Genomic DNA, 15,923 nt, shown 5'->3' with positions numbered 1-15,923 from the left:
ATCGCAGTTATACCCAACGATGGGAAATTGAGAACCTTTCGACGGTCGTGAGAAGGAGAGAGAGAGAGAGAGAGAGAGAGATTATAATCTAATTAATTAATTGTTAAAATCAATGACGCATCCCACGTAAAAATAAGACGGACGATAATCGTCCTCTTTTCTCTCCTCCTCTTCGTCACTTGCGTTCGTTCGTCCGATTCGCGGTCCTCCCCTGCTTTAGAATCGGCAGGTGTATTTGGGTATAGCTGCACAAACACTCTCACTAATTTCTAATTTCGTTCGGAAAAGAGATGCGCGAAAGGAGCACTTCTAAAATTAACTTTCTTCGAGCCAGGGCATTGGCAAACTTGGGCATGATGTCGTCAACGCGCTAAGAATAAAAGAATAGAACAAAGTCAAAGGATTCTCGCGGTTTTTAACGTTCGTCGAGACTCTAAAAGCTCTGGATTGTTTCGCTATTAGTCCAAGAGACTTGAACTTTGGCCCGCGCGAGAGAAGCGTTTGCGTAGCGCGTTGGCAACATCATACACGGCATCACCAAACCTTAAAGCATGCACGCATTGTCAATGTCCTGTTATTGAATCACGATGCATGTCTCTTAGTGCTCCTTTAGTGGGACAAAGACGTAAAGGCGAATAAAGGAGAAATAAATGCTCAGAGAAAATATTTCAACGGCTTTCAATTTCCACGAATACATATTTATATCGCGTACATGTTATATTATATTTAAAGTTAGATTTCATCTTTTTGCGTCTTTGTGTCGCCTTCTCTCGATACGCACCGTCCATTTCCTTTTATCATTTTTATCAATTATTCGAGAAATGGAATCCAAGCCTTATTCTTGGCTTTAGATTCGAAAAGCTGGACATTACGCCGAAAAGCGCGCAGAAAATTAAGCCGGTTCTCGAAAGGTGGATGAAGGAGGCAGAGGAGAGGTGAGTAATATATTTTTATGATACATTAAGAATTATCGTGAACACCGTGAGAAGACGTTTCCCTCTCGAATAAGATCTTCAACGTATAAAATATAAACGCAACGTTATTTTCGGTCTCTGCCGTATAATCGCTCTGTAATTAATTTAAACGACAACTCAAGTTCTCTAGTCGCGCAGAATTCTCTCGATTACGAGTCAAGTTGTAAGGTTGTATTTATGATACATGATTATTTTGCAATAGTCCAACGCGACCTCGACTTTACGGTTTGCGCGAGAGCGTGCGAACGTGTACGTGCTAATTGGTAATTCGCTAATTGAATTCATCTGATTAATTGCGGATCTGCGTCTAATAAATACGCGGAATGTTAATTAGAATGGAAGAAACCGTTACTTAGCGCGATCGCTATTCGCTACAGGCAGCTACGCGGCAAATGCGGCCACGATTGCTTTTGCTGTGTCGCGAAAGATCCACCGATCCCTATTTAAGAATCTCGGGCTCGGTGTATTTCCATAAGGTGTAAAATTTACGAGCCGATACACAAAATCTCTAATGAACTTTATGCCGCGAGCTAATCAGGAATCCATGTAGCCGCGTTACGATTAAAAAGCATCAGCGTAATCAGAATGCTAACACACTCTCGACTTTTATAGCGTGTGACTTTTTTGAAATTAAATTGGATTAACATCTTATCGCTCACAAGTTAGATGATACATTATTATTATTATTATTATTATTATGTTTTTTTTCTGATTTCTCTATTTTCATTATCATTTAATTATATACAATCTTCGCGTTACTCAAAAGAGGCTGGATATTCTACGTGGTTCCTATTAAATTTCTCGTTTAAATACGCCTGCGTAATTCTTAATGCGAAACAACATTGGGCGTATTCATATGAGATTGTTAAAGATGAATACAATTTAGAATCGGGCGACATTTAGTCGACGTTGTAAGAAATATTGATGTAAAAACGGATCGCGAGATCTTTATTCGCATAAAAACATGGGTTCTTGAAACGATGATCATTACGCTTCGATCCGCGATAGAGAGATCCGCGAGGAAACGCATCACGTAATATAATCGAATCATTCGATGACGGAAGCGGCGACGGAAGTGTACAAGCCGTTTCTCTTTTTCACGGGTAAAATCAGCAACGACAATGACCCATCCTGGATTCGCGCGGCGTAGAACTAAGCGTCGACCGTGCGCCGGCCGCGTCCGGGAAAAATGAAAGCGGCTAGTTTATGCGGTGCACGTGCACGATTTATCTGCCGAGTAATTAAACTGTGGACTAATTAAAATCAGGTTTCTGATGTACCTCTCCCCCTGCGTCTCTCCCTCCCCTTACAACCGCCGTCATCTCGCTCTTACCCGCGGCAGCGCATTCCCTTTCTCTCTCTCTCTCTCTCTCTCTCTTTTCCTTTCTCTCTGTCATTCCTTCCACTCGCAGCTTCCATCTTCCTTCTGTTTTCGTCCTTCTTCCTTCTATCATTTGTCTAAATCTCTCTGCGTATATTCCTCTCTTATATTGTATATACAACGATGCTTTGTACACCCACGCACGAGTTTACATGCAGTTTCCCTTGTCCTCCCTCCTTTTTCCTTTCTCTCTCTCTCTTTCTTTCTTCGCGTCTTTTACGTATTAACTCATTTATTTCATCTCTTTCTTTTCGCCCTCCCCTTCTTCCTCTTCTTGCACTCGGCGTTTCTCTCCATTGCACTCATCGGTATATACCACAACGCATACCAACGATGTGGCATTCCAACCCCGTCGAATCGGTCGCGTCGGTCCTTCGCGCTCTCGCACCGACTTCTCCATTAGCATATTGTTTTCGCGAATTCGACGAAATATTACCTCGCGATGCTAATGTCTCCCCGTGTACTTTTTTTTCGACTCGACAGTTGGTCATTCGGAGTTAAATTAAAAACATAAATTTTGAGCCGGGGCACTGCAACCGTACCTATAACCGTATCAGCACGTCGAGCTCTCTCTCTCTCTCTCTCTCTCTCTCTTTTCTCTTTCTCTCTTTCTCTCTGTCCCGAACCGCTTCTCATCGCTCACCCGGGAGTCCCAACGGAAGTTCTCCTGTTTACTGTCGCGACCGCGAGCTTTTTCCATGTCGCGCTCTACCACCCGATAATACTATTGGTCGAATGAAATTACGTTGCTGCACGACGCCAAAAAAGTTTGCGTATTCTCGATTCTCAAGACCCCCCGAGATTGGAAATTTATAAATTCCTTTTAACTTAATTGTGTGTGCTCGAAGCTGTAGTAATATCGCGACAAGCGTAACTACGACCGACGAATTCTGCAACGGGTGACATAATGATAAATTCAATAATTATTATAAAATCATTGAAAGATAACGTACATTAGTTTAATTAAACATTTTAATTAACCGTCAGAAAATAATTGAGAATCAACGAATGTGTCGATTTTAACGCAGAAACTATTCGAGATTTAATGAGCTCATTGGATAATGAATAAGATGGAAATTAAAGTTTAAAAGCGCCACGAGACTGTTCGATTGCTAATTTTATTCGTGTCGACACCGACGCGCCGACATTGCCGTCGCAAGGTCTGCTTCACGATACATGGAGTAAGTTCGGCTCGTGAATCAACCGAGCTGTATACCCGGGGAAAAATCCAATACTAAATGGGATATTTGCGACAGAACGTGTCAGAATATCGTGATCCTGGCGATTATTCTTTTTTAGTCAGTATCCTATTTCGCGTTAAACGTAATTACGAGTATGCAAAATGGTAAACAGAATTTCTTTTTTTTTTTTTTCATACTTGATTTATCTACAACAATATTTCAATAAACTACAAGAGTGAAATGTTGAGCTCGATGTGTAGAGACTCGTGGATGTAATTAATTATTGCAAAAACGTGGTGATTAACTCAGACCTTTAAACAGGATCCTATTTCGCGGCTATAATCGCAAACGAGAATGCACAAAATTTATCATAATGGGGGGGCGTGATAACGTTAACATGTAATCGTCGATGATGCGATCTTCCGAATTTGAGCAAGAGTAGTGCATCTGATTCCAGGTACAAGAGCGGCGTTAATCATCTGACGGACTTCATCGGGGTCGAACCGAGCAAGAAACGAAAACGACGGACCTCCTTTACGCCTCAAGCTTTGGAACTGCTGAACGCACACTTTGACAGAAACACTCATCCCACCGGTTAGTTGTGCGCGCCATTTTATTTATCTCTATTATTATTAAATTTTTCGCTAATATTAACCTTGTCGATTCTTTTTCAAACCTGTCTTACTTTAACATATTGAAAGTTTAAATTTTTCTCCTTTACAGGTAATGAGATCACGACTTTAGCGCATCGACTAGGATACGATAGGGAGGTGATAAGAATCTGGTTCTGTAATAAAAGACAAGCTTTGAAGAATACGGTGAGGATGATGTCGAAGGGTGTCGTATAGGGAAGGACTACATCTACCGATCAACCGAGCAACATATGAGAAAAACTTCAAGCTGAAGCGAGCACGATGACGAACACGTTTCGTGAAATTTTTCAAAGAGATCTCGCGTTTCCTCTAGTAATATAAATAAATTGAATCGCGCGTGAGAGAACGACTTTTCCGTGGCATATTACGGAACTAAGAAAGGAAAGCATTTACCGAAGAAAGACTGTATTTATCAAATTGGTTCCGGGGGATTACGGCACGTAAGAGATCGTTCTAGATCGAGGCGAGGTCCTTGGAATATTGTGATCGCAGGTGTATACGACATCTATATGTAAATAGCTTTAATCTACGAATATGTAATGTATACATGAGTCGAATATCGAAAACTGATAATCTAAAATCGTTGTCTCTCATTTGGTACCAATCCGTCGCGCGCTTCCAATTTTCATAGATATATATCTACCGAAGAATACACGCTGTGACTAACTGATCCAGTTTCGAGTTTCGAACAAACAAGTTATTGGCAATTGGTAAGCATCAACGAACCGTGTAACGTAGGATTCCACGACGATCAAAATTGCGTGAAAAGTTTATCGGGCAACGATAGAGAAATCGTACGTTCCATACGTCTTAATTAATTAATTGCTTGAGTGTGACACATTGGGACACGTACGTTTCTTTCTCGGAACACAATCCATCAAAACCGGGCGGAAAGGTATGTAAGTCGTCGCACAGATAATGATTAATAAAAATTTAATTGTACCTTCAAAACGGTTATTTACGAGAAAGCGGCGAACATTTTAACAGCTACGTGCAATCGATACATAATCAAATGGCGATCGAGAATGCGCTCAAAAGCGAAACACTCGATGGATGGCAATTTTTTGCGCGCCATAAGAACTGTAACTAAATTCGAGAACCGAACCTTCGAGGAAATTAATTACATCCGATTTTGAAATATCGTTGTCGCTCGTTGAGTTGCGTAAAATAAAAATATCGCTTAAATAATAGATACAAAATCTCATCGCCTCTCTCTATTGATTATATAATATCAAATCCCTTATATACATACACAATTGAAACGAGCAATGATAATATTTCTGTTATAATTTCGATAACAGATCGGTGGAGAGTTTTTAGTGCGCGCGAGATCTGTAAATTACACGTGTATCTAGAAAAATCAATGAAATTCCTTTAGTGACTAAATAACGCAATAACGTCTCTGAAAGTATGCTATAAACGATTATATACCACACGCCGCTCCTGTGAAGTTGTATTTGTTAGTCCTGTAGGAAAGAGACGGTTATAGGGACAGACGAGATTCGAGTTTCCGCAAAACTAGTCCGTAATAATCTGCCATATAAGACGTATACGTGTTAAACGAGCACGCATCCTTCGTTCCTATACATATATGCGCGATCCGCTTACTCGCTGAATAACGATGAAAGCTCGGATGAAAGCTTCGATTCCGATCTGCGGGATACGACGGCAATCGACGAACATAATTCTTCGATTGTGAAAAACGCTTCTGTGTGTATGTGTGTGTGTATTGTTCCATATTTCTATCTTGATTTTATAAATCGTATTTACAATCGTGCGAAAGAAAGAGAAGCTGAAGGCGGTCAAATAATATTCTATTCGTGTGTTCCTTCGCGAATGTAGATTCGTGTTGCGACAGATAATACAGATTTGCGTGATTTTGAAATCGAAGAATTATTTATGCATTATTACTGTGTCCCTTTTAACAAAAAGAAAAAAAATCATAATCACAAATAAATACATAAAAATGGCCATGTAAAATCGCCCTACACGTCATAATAACTATTAGACGATTGATTTCTATGCGTCGCCACATACGAACGCATTATATTGTGACGCAGTCATTTAGCAACAAGCGATCGACAACCCGCAGTCGTATTTCCGCGTAAAAGGATATTTAAGTGAAGCCCATAAAAGTACGGTTTTCTTAATATTTAGCAGACAAGTACGTTTAATGAATAAGATTGTGCATAAAATGTACTTCATCCTCTTTATATAATAGGCTATTCGCTACGATAATATCGTGAAATCTTTAACGCGATGCTAAGGGCGCAAGGGGTAGCCTGTACATATTACGATACATACATTGTAATATTACAATTAACTTTTATTATATCATAGCTACAAAATAGCTGAATTCATGCAAAGAAAATTTACATGGTTAAAAGAATAATAAATTTCTAAAAATAAAACATATTTTAAGGTTTTACTTTTAAGAGCCTGAGATGAGCAAAGTGATCTGTTCCTAAAATATTGTATTATACGAGTAAAAGAGAGGATGAGAGAGAGAGAGAGAGAGAGAGAGAGAGAGAAAGGCACGAGTGGGGATCGGAAAGATATATGACAAAGTAAAACTCAAAATTCAAAATTTTTATTACAGGGGTGGGATGTATACGTTATCCTTTTTGATAAAAAAGCGAAAATGTTTGTACAGAAATAGTTCCGGTTATTAAATTTTGTTATACGAGAAAGAGAGAAAGAAAGAATGAAAGGAGGAGAAAGAGAGAGAAAAAGAAATAAGAGAAAAAGAGAAGAAGAGCGCGGTAAGTGATAGTGATAAAATAAAAAAAAAACGCGAAAACAGTTTAAGAATCATGTGTATTTTCTTCGTGAAATTGAAATATTCGAATAGATCCTTACAAAAATATAAACATGAGTATTACAAAAAACATGTGAATTGTATTCGTGAATGTCATATTTCTAAGGAAGATAGATCCACGGGCAAATGTTTTATAGCAGTTTCCAGCTGAATTCTTACTCGCTTTATCTGGTGATTTTTGCATACTAAAAATAGACAAAAGATAAGAAAGGATAGCCCTACGTCACATAACCGAATAATAAAGAAAAAAAATAAACATCCCTAAAAAAAAAAAGTCACGTCGAGTCATAAAATAAAAACAAAACACAAATCGATAAGAGGAAACTGCTCCTGAAACATTGCCCAGCGAAACCAAAGTTCCTACTACGTTTTATAAAGCATATAACTGAACTGCAGAGAACACTTGAATTGTAAATACGATGAACGCAAAGTTAAGCTAATAATCACGATACAATCAGCAATTTAACGATGCTAAAATACGACTCGCCGATCAATTGATTCGACATTGCCATTGTCGGAGAACATCGATCAACCTTATTATGGAAAGAGAATCACGCAACTTGGTAAGCCGACTTCGCCGAAGGCGGGAATCAATTGATTTTGGCAACGAAATAAGCACACAGTCGGCAATTAAGCACATAAGTATACAATTAAATTAAGCAGCCGTAGCTCTAGCTTGAATGTTAGCACTTAGGCACACGATGTAACATTAAATTACGTATTTAAACGAAGGACAAGAATCTTAGCCATTAAGCGAATACCTGTGTAAAATTTAGTAGGTGTCCACAAAAATAAAATAAAAACATATATTGTGGTACAAATAATAAAAAATCGCACCTATTGCTTTCCGCGATTAAAAAATTTCGTTTGATTTTCATAAAATTTTTCTAATATATCCGATGAGTTATATATGACTGTGATGAATGAGAAAAATCATTTCTAAGCTATAACTGTACAAGAATATCTTGTCGAATTTTCTCTTCTTAACAATTGTGTTCTAATTCACAAAATACATTCTCCTTTTTTCTTATTCTAATATAATTTCAGGTACATAGTGTGGATTTTACAAATTACTTCTTATATATATATATATATATCGTATTAGTGGCAAAGAATCAATATTAAACAAGCGATAAGTCAAAAAAGTATATTCTTTTTCAATCATTTTTAAATATATAGTTTTCTAATTTTCCCTTATTTTAGTATCTTATTGTTAATACTAAATAATATCAAAAAATAAAAATATCAAGAAATTCCCTACAATGTCATTGACTGAGAAGAAAAATATCTACTCTTAGGCTAAAATTATTTTTATATTTCGTTGCTTAATCTCTTTGTTAAAAAATTTTATTGCCCAAATTTATTAGTCAACTCTATTAACTAATTCAAAATCAGGCTTGTCGTCAGAAACAGCTCTATTCGTTTTATTTGACCACTCGATAATGCCATAACCAATCATTCCAACGCACAATATTCCGATTAAGAGATATAATTTCGTAAAGGTACACAGATACGGGCTATACGCATACGTTATCACTGAACCAGTGGACTCCCATAGGCGAAAGTTGGAGAAAGCTGCCTCTTCTTGACCGGGAAATAATATACCACTCAATGCTAAAATAATTCGCAAATAAATAATCTGTTAATATAAATTAAATTTTATTAATGCAAATATATTAATTATCAAAACATTTCTTTAGAAAAATCTGTAGAAATATGTAAAACTCGATTATGTACTATTTGTTGGTACGGTATCGTCAGTGGGATACAAAATGTTCATATCTGTCGGTATCAATGATACGCTAGCGGCAACTAAATTTGGAAATTTGATTTAGTTATCATCGCACAATAATTTTGAAATCATTTTAACAATATATGGTACATCAGTATTAGATGTATAAAACTATATTTTGCAATAAGAAATATTTTACTGCTCACCGTTAATTTGTACCAGCCAAATCGAATCGCACACGCCCCATAAACCCGACACCAGAAAGAAGATGATGCCCTGTTCTGGCATCGGTTTCCATCGTAACATAAAGATGAAAAGACTCAAGTGCAAACAAAAAGCGAAGAACATTACGGGCTTCCTTCCCGTCAACTTTACGATAGATCCCGTGGCGAGCGCAGCTATAGCATTTGTGACACCAAAACATATCATCACATAACCGATATTGCTAATCCCCCAAGCGCAAGAAACGAATGACTGCAATAAATATAAACCGTTATTGTTTTTTTTTCTTTAGAAAAGAAAATTCTTCTCTCTTATCTCTAGCGCAAGTAGAAATTTAAATGTTTCTTTCTTCTCGTATGTAATTTACTAACTGCGTTGTAATCGGCAAATAAAAATGCTTGCTCAGCTCCGATGAACAATATTATCGGCAATATTAAAAGTTGATTCTTCTCTTTTAACAATTTTAATGTCACAGCCAGGAGTTTAAATCCAGATGTTCCTTTCACCAAGCGGGCTCTGCCCCGATCATATCTATAAAATAGGAATTATAACGTCAAGAAACTATCATGCGATATATTGTACATACATATCCCCCCGGTAAGTTTTGTTATGTAAGTAAAATGTTTTCGTATGTTTGGTAGATGAGCTAGATATAAACGCAGAATTGTACCTGGATAAGGAATCAACGCCGAACGCAATTATTAGACAAGCTAATATCATACAGCCTAAATAAATCCCAGAGATTAAGTATATTCGTTCTATAGGAGGTCGTTGCAGATTCGGATTTTCGTCTTCTATACCAGACACTCCACAGAAATTTGCACCGCATTTTTCTGCCACAATACTACTGTTCAGAGTTACATTATTGGTAACCGTCTCGAGTCCATAGGAAAGAACTGTATAATTATATATATTGATAAAAAAACATGTGAAAATGAAGAAAATTGATTACTAATAATAATAAAATTATTTCAAAGACTTTCATATATATACTAGACAGCGATGTGATAGATTGACAGGTAAAGTCAAGGCAGCCATTTACAATTTTTTCCTTGTAAAAGGGGTACATTCGCCGCGAAACTTGTAAATGCGTTAAAAACTTATGAAATATATAATTATACACATTACAAAAATAGACATATTATCGATTATAACGTCAATAATTATTCTATCAAGTAAATGTAAATATTTCAACAGAACGGAAATATAAATTGTTTTAGAATATCGAAACAAGTTCTTGCTGCGACGTATATACATATATACATATAGTTTGCATTCGTTAGTTTATATTCTTTCTGATCACATCAACAGCAACTTAATTTTGTTTTCATCGGCGCTCGCGTTTTTATAGCTCAACAGCTGTGCATTCGTATGGGCTTCCGCAAGAATCGCATATATTGTAAGCTGTTTACATTGTGTTACTTTATTCCGATTCGCGATTGTTTATTATTGCATTTTAAATTGGACGATGATTCAATAATATAATTTATAACTGCTTTATTCAAAAAAAGATCGCTCATTAAATTTTTCATGTTGCTTAAAAAAATTATAAAAATATGATATGTCGGAAATTATTTTACCATAATCACATAATTTTTTATATCTCGTTATAAAGTGACCAGAGACATCAAGTATATTTATAACCGCATTAGATATGAGAATTAAAAAAATATATAATCAATAAATTAAATTACAACATATTCGTGAGTTTATGAATATTAATTTACATTGGCGGCAATAAATATCTCGTACAGCTTGTTCGTGTCTATAACGACAACGATTCTATTTTACATATACCATGAAGCATTGCAGCGACTATCAATTCATTCTTACAACACCACTGGGTGATACATAATTAAAATTAACATTTGTAAGCAAAATATCGTCCGAGTCGAAGACAGGAATAATTTATATGCAAATATTTTCCTCGTCTAAATCCCTAAGATACAAAGCTTGACCATTGCGTATGTCAGTAAGTTATACATGTATTCCACAACAATATTAACCCACCTGCTGAAGATATAATATTTCCCCACACCTGCGCCATTTGATAGAACATGAAGAAAAGGCCAAAGAATCTTGTGACAAGAACATTTGCGGATAAATCTGAGACAGTTGAGTAGGCTTCTGCTGCCACAGTTAGATAAGTACACTTTGCGCACCAAAGCGGTCCTCCGCCTAATCCGACCGATAATCCGGCGGGAATCATCGTATAAAATTTTGGGTAAAACTGAGAAGCTATGAAAGGCATATAAGTCAATATGGAAACAGACATTGTCCACTTGCATCCTAACCAACTGGAACAAAAAATTATATAAATTTATTTTATTTATTTATTTGTATTAATTAATTACAATATTTTTTAAATAAAATTTCATCCAAAGTATTTCGTACAAAGTAACCCTAAGATTTGTGTTCATAGTCCGTTTTCATATTCAGGATCGTCTAAGTATGATCTTAGATGATCTTACGATCTCATCTAGTCAATGAAATGGCCGCATCTTAAAGAATATAAGAATGGACAAAATATTACGTTTTTTATTAGAAAGATGTATCTAATTTTCACGCAGATACTTCACTCTTGACCAATGATGGAACCCACGGGTGTTCCATCGACATAATTCTGGGTCAAGGTGAAAACGACAACGCGCGTAATAAAGTTTAGTAGCGTGGAACTCTGTACAGAACTAATCCCTTATATGTTCCACTTATATATATTGAGCACTCTCATTGTCTATGATGATCCAAGGTTCCTTTTCGATATATACTTTCCAAAACGGATTTCTCGATTTATTTCATCATGATAACGAGCAAGAGCAATCAGATTTGACGACAATTCTCCTCCAGCCCGAGACGTGAAATATTTATTGCGGCAGTCGTCGAGAATATTATGAAACTGGTATTGCGAGTTATACCCGACTTTCGATTCATTATATGAAATCGTATGAAGCAATACAAAGAGATGAGAAAAATATATAAATTATTGAGTATATAAATTGGATTGTCTAATCTTACCTTATGATAAGAGCGGGTAGAAAAATGTTGCTGAAGAGTAGACTGCCGTAAATCGCCGATAAAGTAAATGTACCCAGCGATTGATCCGCATTGATAGAGCTCTGTAAATTCGACGCTCCCATAAAGGCGGTAAAATTCACCATAAAAGCACAACCGATCGCTAGAATATTCCTTATAATTCGCCATCGTTCTGACGGCTCAAAATTCGTGATCGACATTTGTACGAATCGTCTTGGCATCTCAGTTTTCGTCGTGATTTAATCAATGTCCAGTTACTTAGGTGTATTTATAGCGCCGATAACACCTTTCCAAAAATATGTGCGATACTCCCTGTGATTTCGCCAATCGATAAAGTATATTGTAAATTATCGATGATCTTTCGAAAAATATAAAAATGAAGATATTTATAGCAACCGCACTCTCGATGTCTACCATTTGTTTAATCGTAGAAAAATTATTAGGAATATACATGTTTTATTTTCTGTAATTTGCGATCGAGATTTCAGTCTCAATATATATTCTAATCTGTAAAATACATTTCAAATCGATTGAATTAATAGACCTTGTTATCCCAATTGCGATCCCACTGAAAGATCATCGATAAATGATCATGGACTGTGAAATTAAAACTGAAACCGAATATTCATATTTATTCCTATAATGATCAGCGACACGATGTGCGTATAAAGCCAATAATGATTTCAAGGTAATAAGCGAATGTGAAAATGGCACGTATAACATTATGTCGCAATTTGTGATCAATCAGCATCGTTTTACGCGTATGAATATTTCACTTGTGCTTTATTACCATATTATAATATCGGTTTTGATACGTATAGCTGAAATATATAGCTGAGATTTTATATGTTAACAACAAAATTCCCCAAATCCAAACGGAATTGCATAACCATTTTCCGTTTGGCGAGATACATGTTCGTCTACATCGATAAGCAATCTGTTCTTCGGATTGGATATCCTTGCTCCTTTCACGCACCTTAATCGCACCTGATACAATTTCTATTCCGATCACGCATGTCGTACGGAATATATAACGCGCCGATCGAACTGAAATCCTGTCACACACAAATAGATGCACGCGTTAACGTATCGCAAGTTTATCGACAAAACGTCGAATAACATTGCGCGAATGGACTTTGATGAAAATCCGTAACATAGAAATAGACTGCTGTTTGTGCAAATATTTGTTGAATATTTGTCGAATACAATTTTCCAACATACGGATATAAGAATTTAATTTTAAGCCAGGATAGTCTTGTTTAAAGTTTTTTAATAGCATTACTCGCTTAGGTGTATTTAGTCTGCATTCACTTGATTTTCTATATTCAATTCATATTGAAAATGATACAGGAAAGTGAATGAGGACGCTCTTAATGCGATCGTGCATATACAATATAATCGAATTAGCCGTGAAAGAAACAAGGCGCAATCTTTACTTTACTTTATATTTTAGATATTATATCTAATTGATTTTTTTTATTTTTTTTTGTTTTATCAATTGTATCAAAAGATGAATAATTTATAGAATAGCCTGTTGATGCTAAAAATCAATTAAATGATGTATATTCAATAGATATACAGTTTTAAAACTCCAACGCCGCGCTACTTTGCACTCGATAATCGTTACGAAGATAAGAAACATGTTGTTGACTGAACAAGGAAATTAATCCATGTCTAATAAAAATTCATGTTATTAACATAACTTGTGATTAGATGGAAAATCGTGAGAATTGTTCCTTACATACCTGTTCGTAACGTGACGAGTTATGTTTAATAGATGCTAATTGCATATGAAACAATGCGTAAAATTCACTCGCAATATTATTTGAAGCAATAAAGCTAATAATCATAATATTGATTTCGATTGTTGCGAATATTGTGGGATTTAAATGACGATCATACGATATCATCAACGATATTATGTACATTAATTATGCAATAAATTCGGGGTATCAAAAAGTACTTGTACGAAAATCAGGACAACCTTGCATACGCGTTTATACCTATGTCGTGCAATTCAATTAGCCTCTGGCTCATCACTTGTCATTTTCACTCTACTGTCACCGTCGCGTACAACTATGTAACTCTATTGGATGAGACTTACGAGCAGCAGCATGATAATGACAAAATATTCTACGCATGACATATAACAGAAATATTAGATGGTTAGATAGCTATCGTAATTTATCGCGCGTCACGTTTTCTGCCAAAATTTATGCGTAAATTAAAAAAAACAAACATACAATTTATATTCAATATATTTTTTACATACTTTTCAAGCGCGCTGATTACCCGATTTGTATCGTAATCAAATTGGTTAATCGGAAAACTTTTTTTACATACATTTAAATATTTTAAATAACGAATTTCTCTTTCTACTATGATTAACATACAAAACGAATTTATAGTGTACCATGTATGTGCATAATCTCTCTCTCTTCTTATACAAAATTAATAATTCATGTAAATAGGTATTTCTGAAACCCACATATATATAGAAAATTGATCAATTGTTACGCTAAAAATATTCTTTTATTATTACGAATACATAAATTAAACAACGTAACGTTAATTAAATTAACATAATTTAAAATAATTTTGTTATAATTTTATCACTTAGAATCTATATGGGCTTTAAAACAATCATCCGAGATTTCAGGATAACAAAAAATACAAAACTCGTGTCTGACCTTTAATAATCGATTTGAATTTATATCATGTAATCAAGAAAGTTTGCGTGCGATTTTCCTGCTGGGTTGCCTATCATTAATAAACATGGATTGAAGGCCACCATCGAGTCTAATCTACAGGAAACTCGACAAATGCTCGCGCAAAGCTTCGACGCTAATGATGAGACTTTCGGTATTATTTTTTTTATATACTTTCAGTAGTTATTTTTTATGACAGTACACTCATGTTTTTCTTTTGCAATAAAAATCATACGCGCACAAACTTTCTTGGTTATCTTATTTAAAAAGTTATTCGATTAAAATGACAATCCCATCCATCCATTCCTCTCTCGCAACGTTTATCACGTATAATGCCTAGACTTATCTTAAGGCTTACGTGTATACTTGTCTCAACTTAGCGTTTCCAATTCCGCGAAGTCGGGACTTAAATTTTTCCCGATCATCAGCGTGTATATGACAACTCGAGGTACGTTTATTTAAGCGCGCACGGCGAATAAAACGATACTGTGGAGATACAGCGAATGAGCCAAACGATCAGATGGTTACGGCTATTCCCCACTTACACGCACCTCCTCAGGTGATTACATGATATGTCGACTGTTAAATCGCTATATAGTAGGGATCGTGACGTTTATCGAATCCGCATCGGCTATATCCGTGTCCAAGACGTGTCGCGTTATCCTATCTTAATCGTAGAGTCTTTAAGCCTTGTAATTATCTTGATTAACCATCGCCTATTATCCGCGGAATTACGGTCCTGTTGATCTGTTCTATAACGCGTAAAGCTATCTATAACGATAATTTACATAATCCCAAAGCAGCGGTAATTTACATTTTTTGAAAACAAACAAAATGCAATCTAGAAAAGATTCCTATGAGCAGCGGATCGTATCGTTCAAGGATATTCCTCAAGCGTGAGATTAAAATTAACTAAAGAAAAATGATACGATCGAACGTTATAAATTATACGAAATATCGTATTAGAAACGCTCTCAAATTAGATATATAGATTCAGATTTTGCCATCGACATCGATGAAGCATCAATTTGATCAACATTAGATTTAATAGATAAACATAAAATTATAATTTACATACTGCAACTGATTTAAGTTGAATCTGATAATTAACGTTATTCTAATGACAGCATTAACCAGAAACGGATATACCGGCTAGCCAAACCGGCGATCGTCACATGCGAACTACAAACCGTACGTACACGAGAGATGTGCAGAAATTAT

General features: G+C 35.8%; 2 protein-coding genes across 9 annotated transcripts in view; one reads left to right on the top strand and one right to left on the bottom strand.

Moving 5' to 3' along the window:
* The window catches only part of Pdm3 (pou domain motif 3), a 117,686-nt gene extending 109,876 nt beyond the window's left edge, over nt 1–7,810 (top strand). For 3 of the 4 annotated variants that reach the window (XM_070312180.1, XM_070312178.1, XM_070312181.1), the window contains 3 exons: nt 852–935; nt 3,979–4,130; nt 4,260–7,810. In XM_070312180.1, the coding sequence (XP_070168281.1) occupies nt 852–935; nt 3,979–4,130; nt 4,260–4,384 (361 nt within the window). In that variant the 3' untranslated portion in view covers nt 4,385–7,810. The remainder of the gene's footprint in view (nt 1–851; nt 936–3,978; nt 4,131–4,259) is intronic. The other variant, XM_070312179.1, reaches the window with a different exon arrangement.
* LOC138942131 (UNC93-like protein) lies at nt 6,562–15,213 on the bottom strand. 5 transcript variants are annotated; one of them, XM_070312182.1, is made up of 7 exons: nt 15,061–15,213; nt 11,977–12,352; nt 10,972–11,258; nt 9,632–9,857; nt 9,333–9,492; nt 8,946–9,213; nt 6,562–8,621 (listed from the first exon to the last, which is right to left on the bottom strand). In XM_070312182.1, exons 2-7 carry the CDS (start codon nt 12,213–12,215, stop codon nt 8,371–8,373), a joined length of 1,431 nt encoding a protein of 476 aa, XP_070168283.1. In that variant the 5' UTR covers nt 12,216–12,352; nt 15,061–15,213; the 3' UTR covers nt 6,562–8,370. The 5 variants fall into 5 exon arrangements, with proteins under 5 accessions (XP_070168283.1, XP_070168284.1, XP_070168286.1 ...); XM_070312183.1 differs by having other exon boundaries at nt 11,977–12,306; XM_070312185.1 differs by having other exon boundaries at nt 15,069–15,213.
* Nucleotides 15,214–15,923: the final 710 nt, after the last annotated feature.

Source organism: Polyergus mexicanus, unplaced genomic scaffold, assembly GCF_030449975.1.
Source record: "Polyergus mexicanus isolate NDT 795.1 unplaced genomic scaffold, iyPolMexi1.0 SCAF_21, whole genome shotgun sequence".
Lineage (NCBI taxonomy): Eukaryota > Metazoa > Arthropoda > Insecta > Hymenoptera > Formicidae > Polyergus > Polyergus mexicanus.
Note: the sequence above shows the minus strand (reverse complement) of the source record. Positions and strands in the feature narration are given on the sequence as shown.

Coding starts and splice junctions, on each gene's coding strand:
- LOC138942131 (XM_070312182.1), bottom strand. CDS start 12,215: ATGCCAAGACGATTCGTACAAATGTCGATCACGAATTTTGAGCCGTCA. Junction 9,858..10,971: donor AAATATTATATCTTCAGCAG/GTGGGTTAATAT, acceptor ATAATTATACAG/TTCTTTCCTATGGACTCGAG. Junction 9,214..9,332: donor TATTTGCCGATTACAACGCA/GTTAGTAAATTA, acceptor TATTTATTGCAG/TCATTCGTTTCTTGCGCTTG.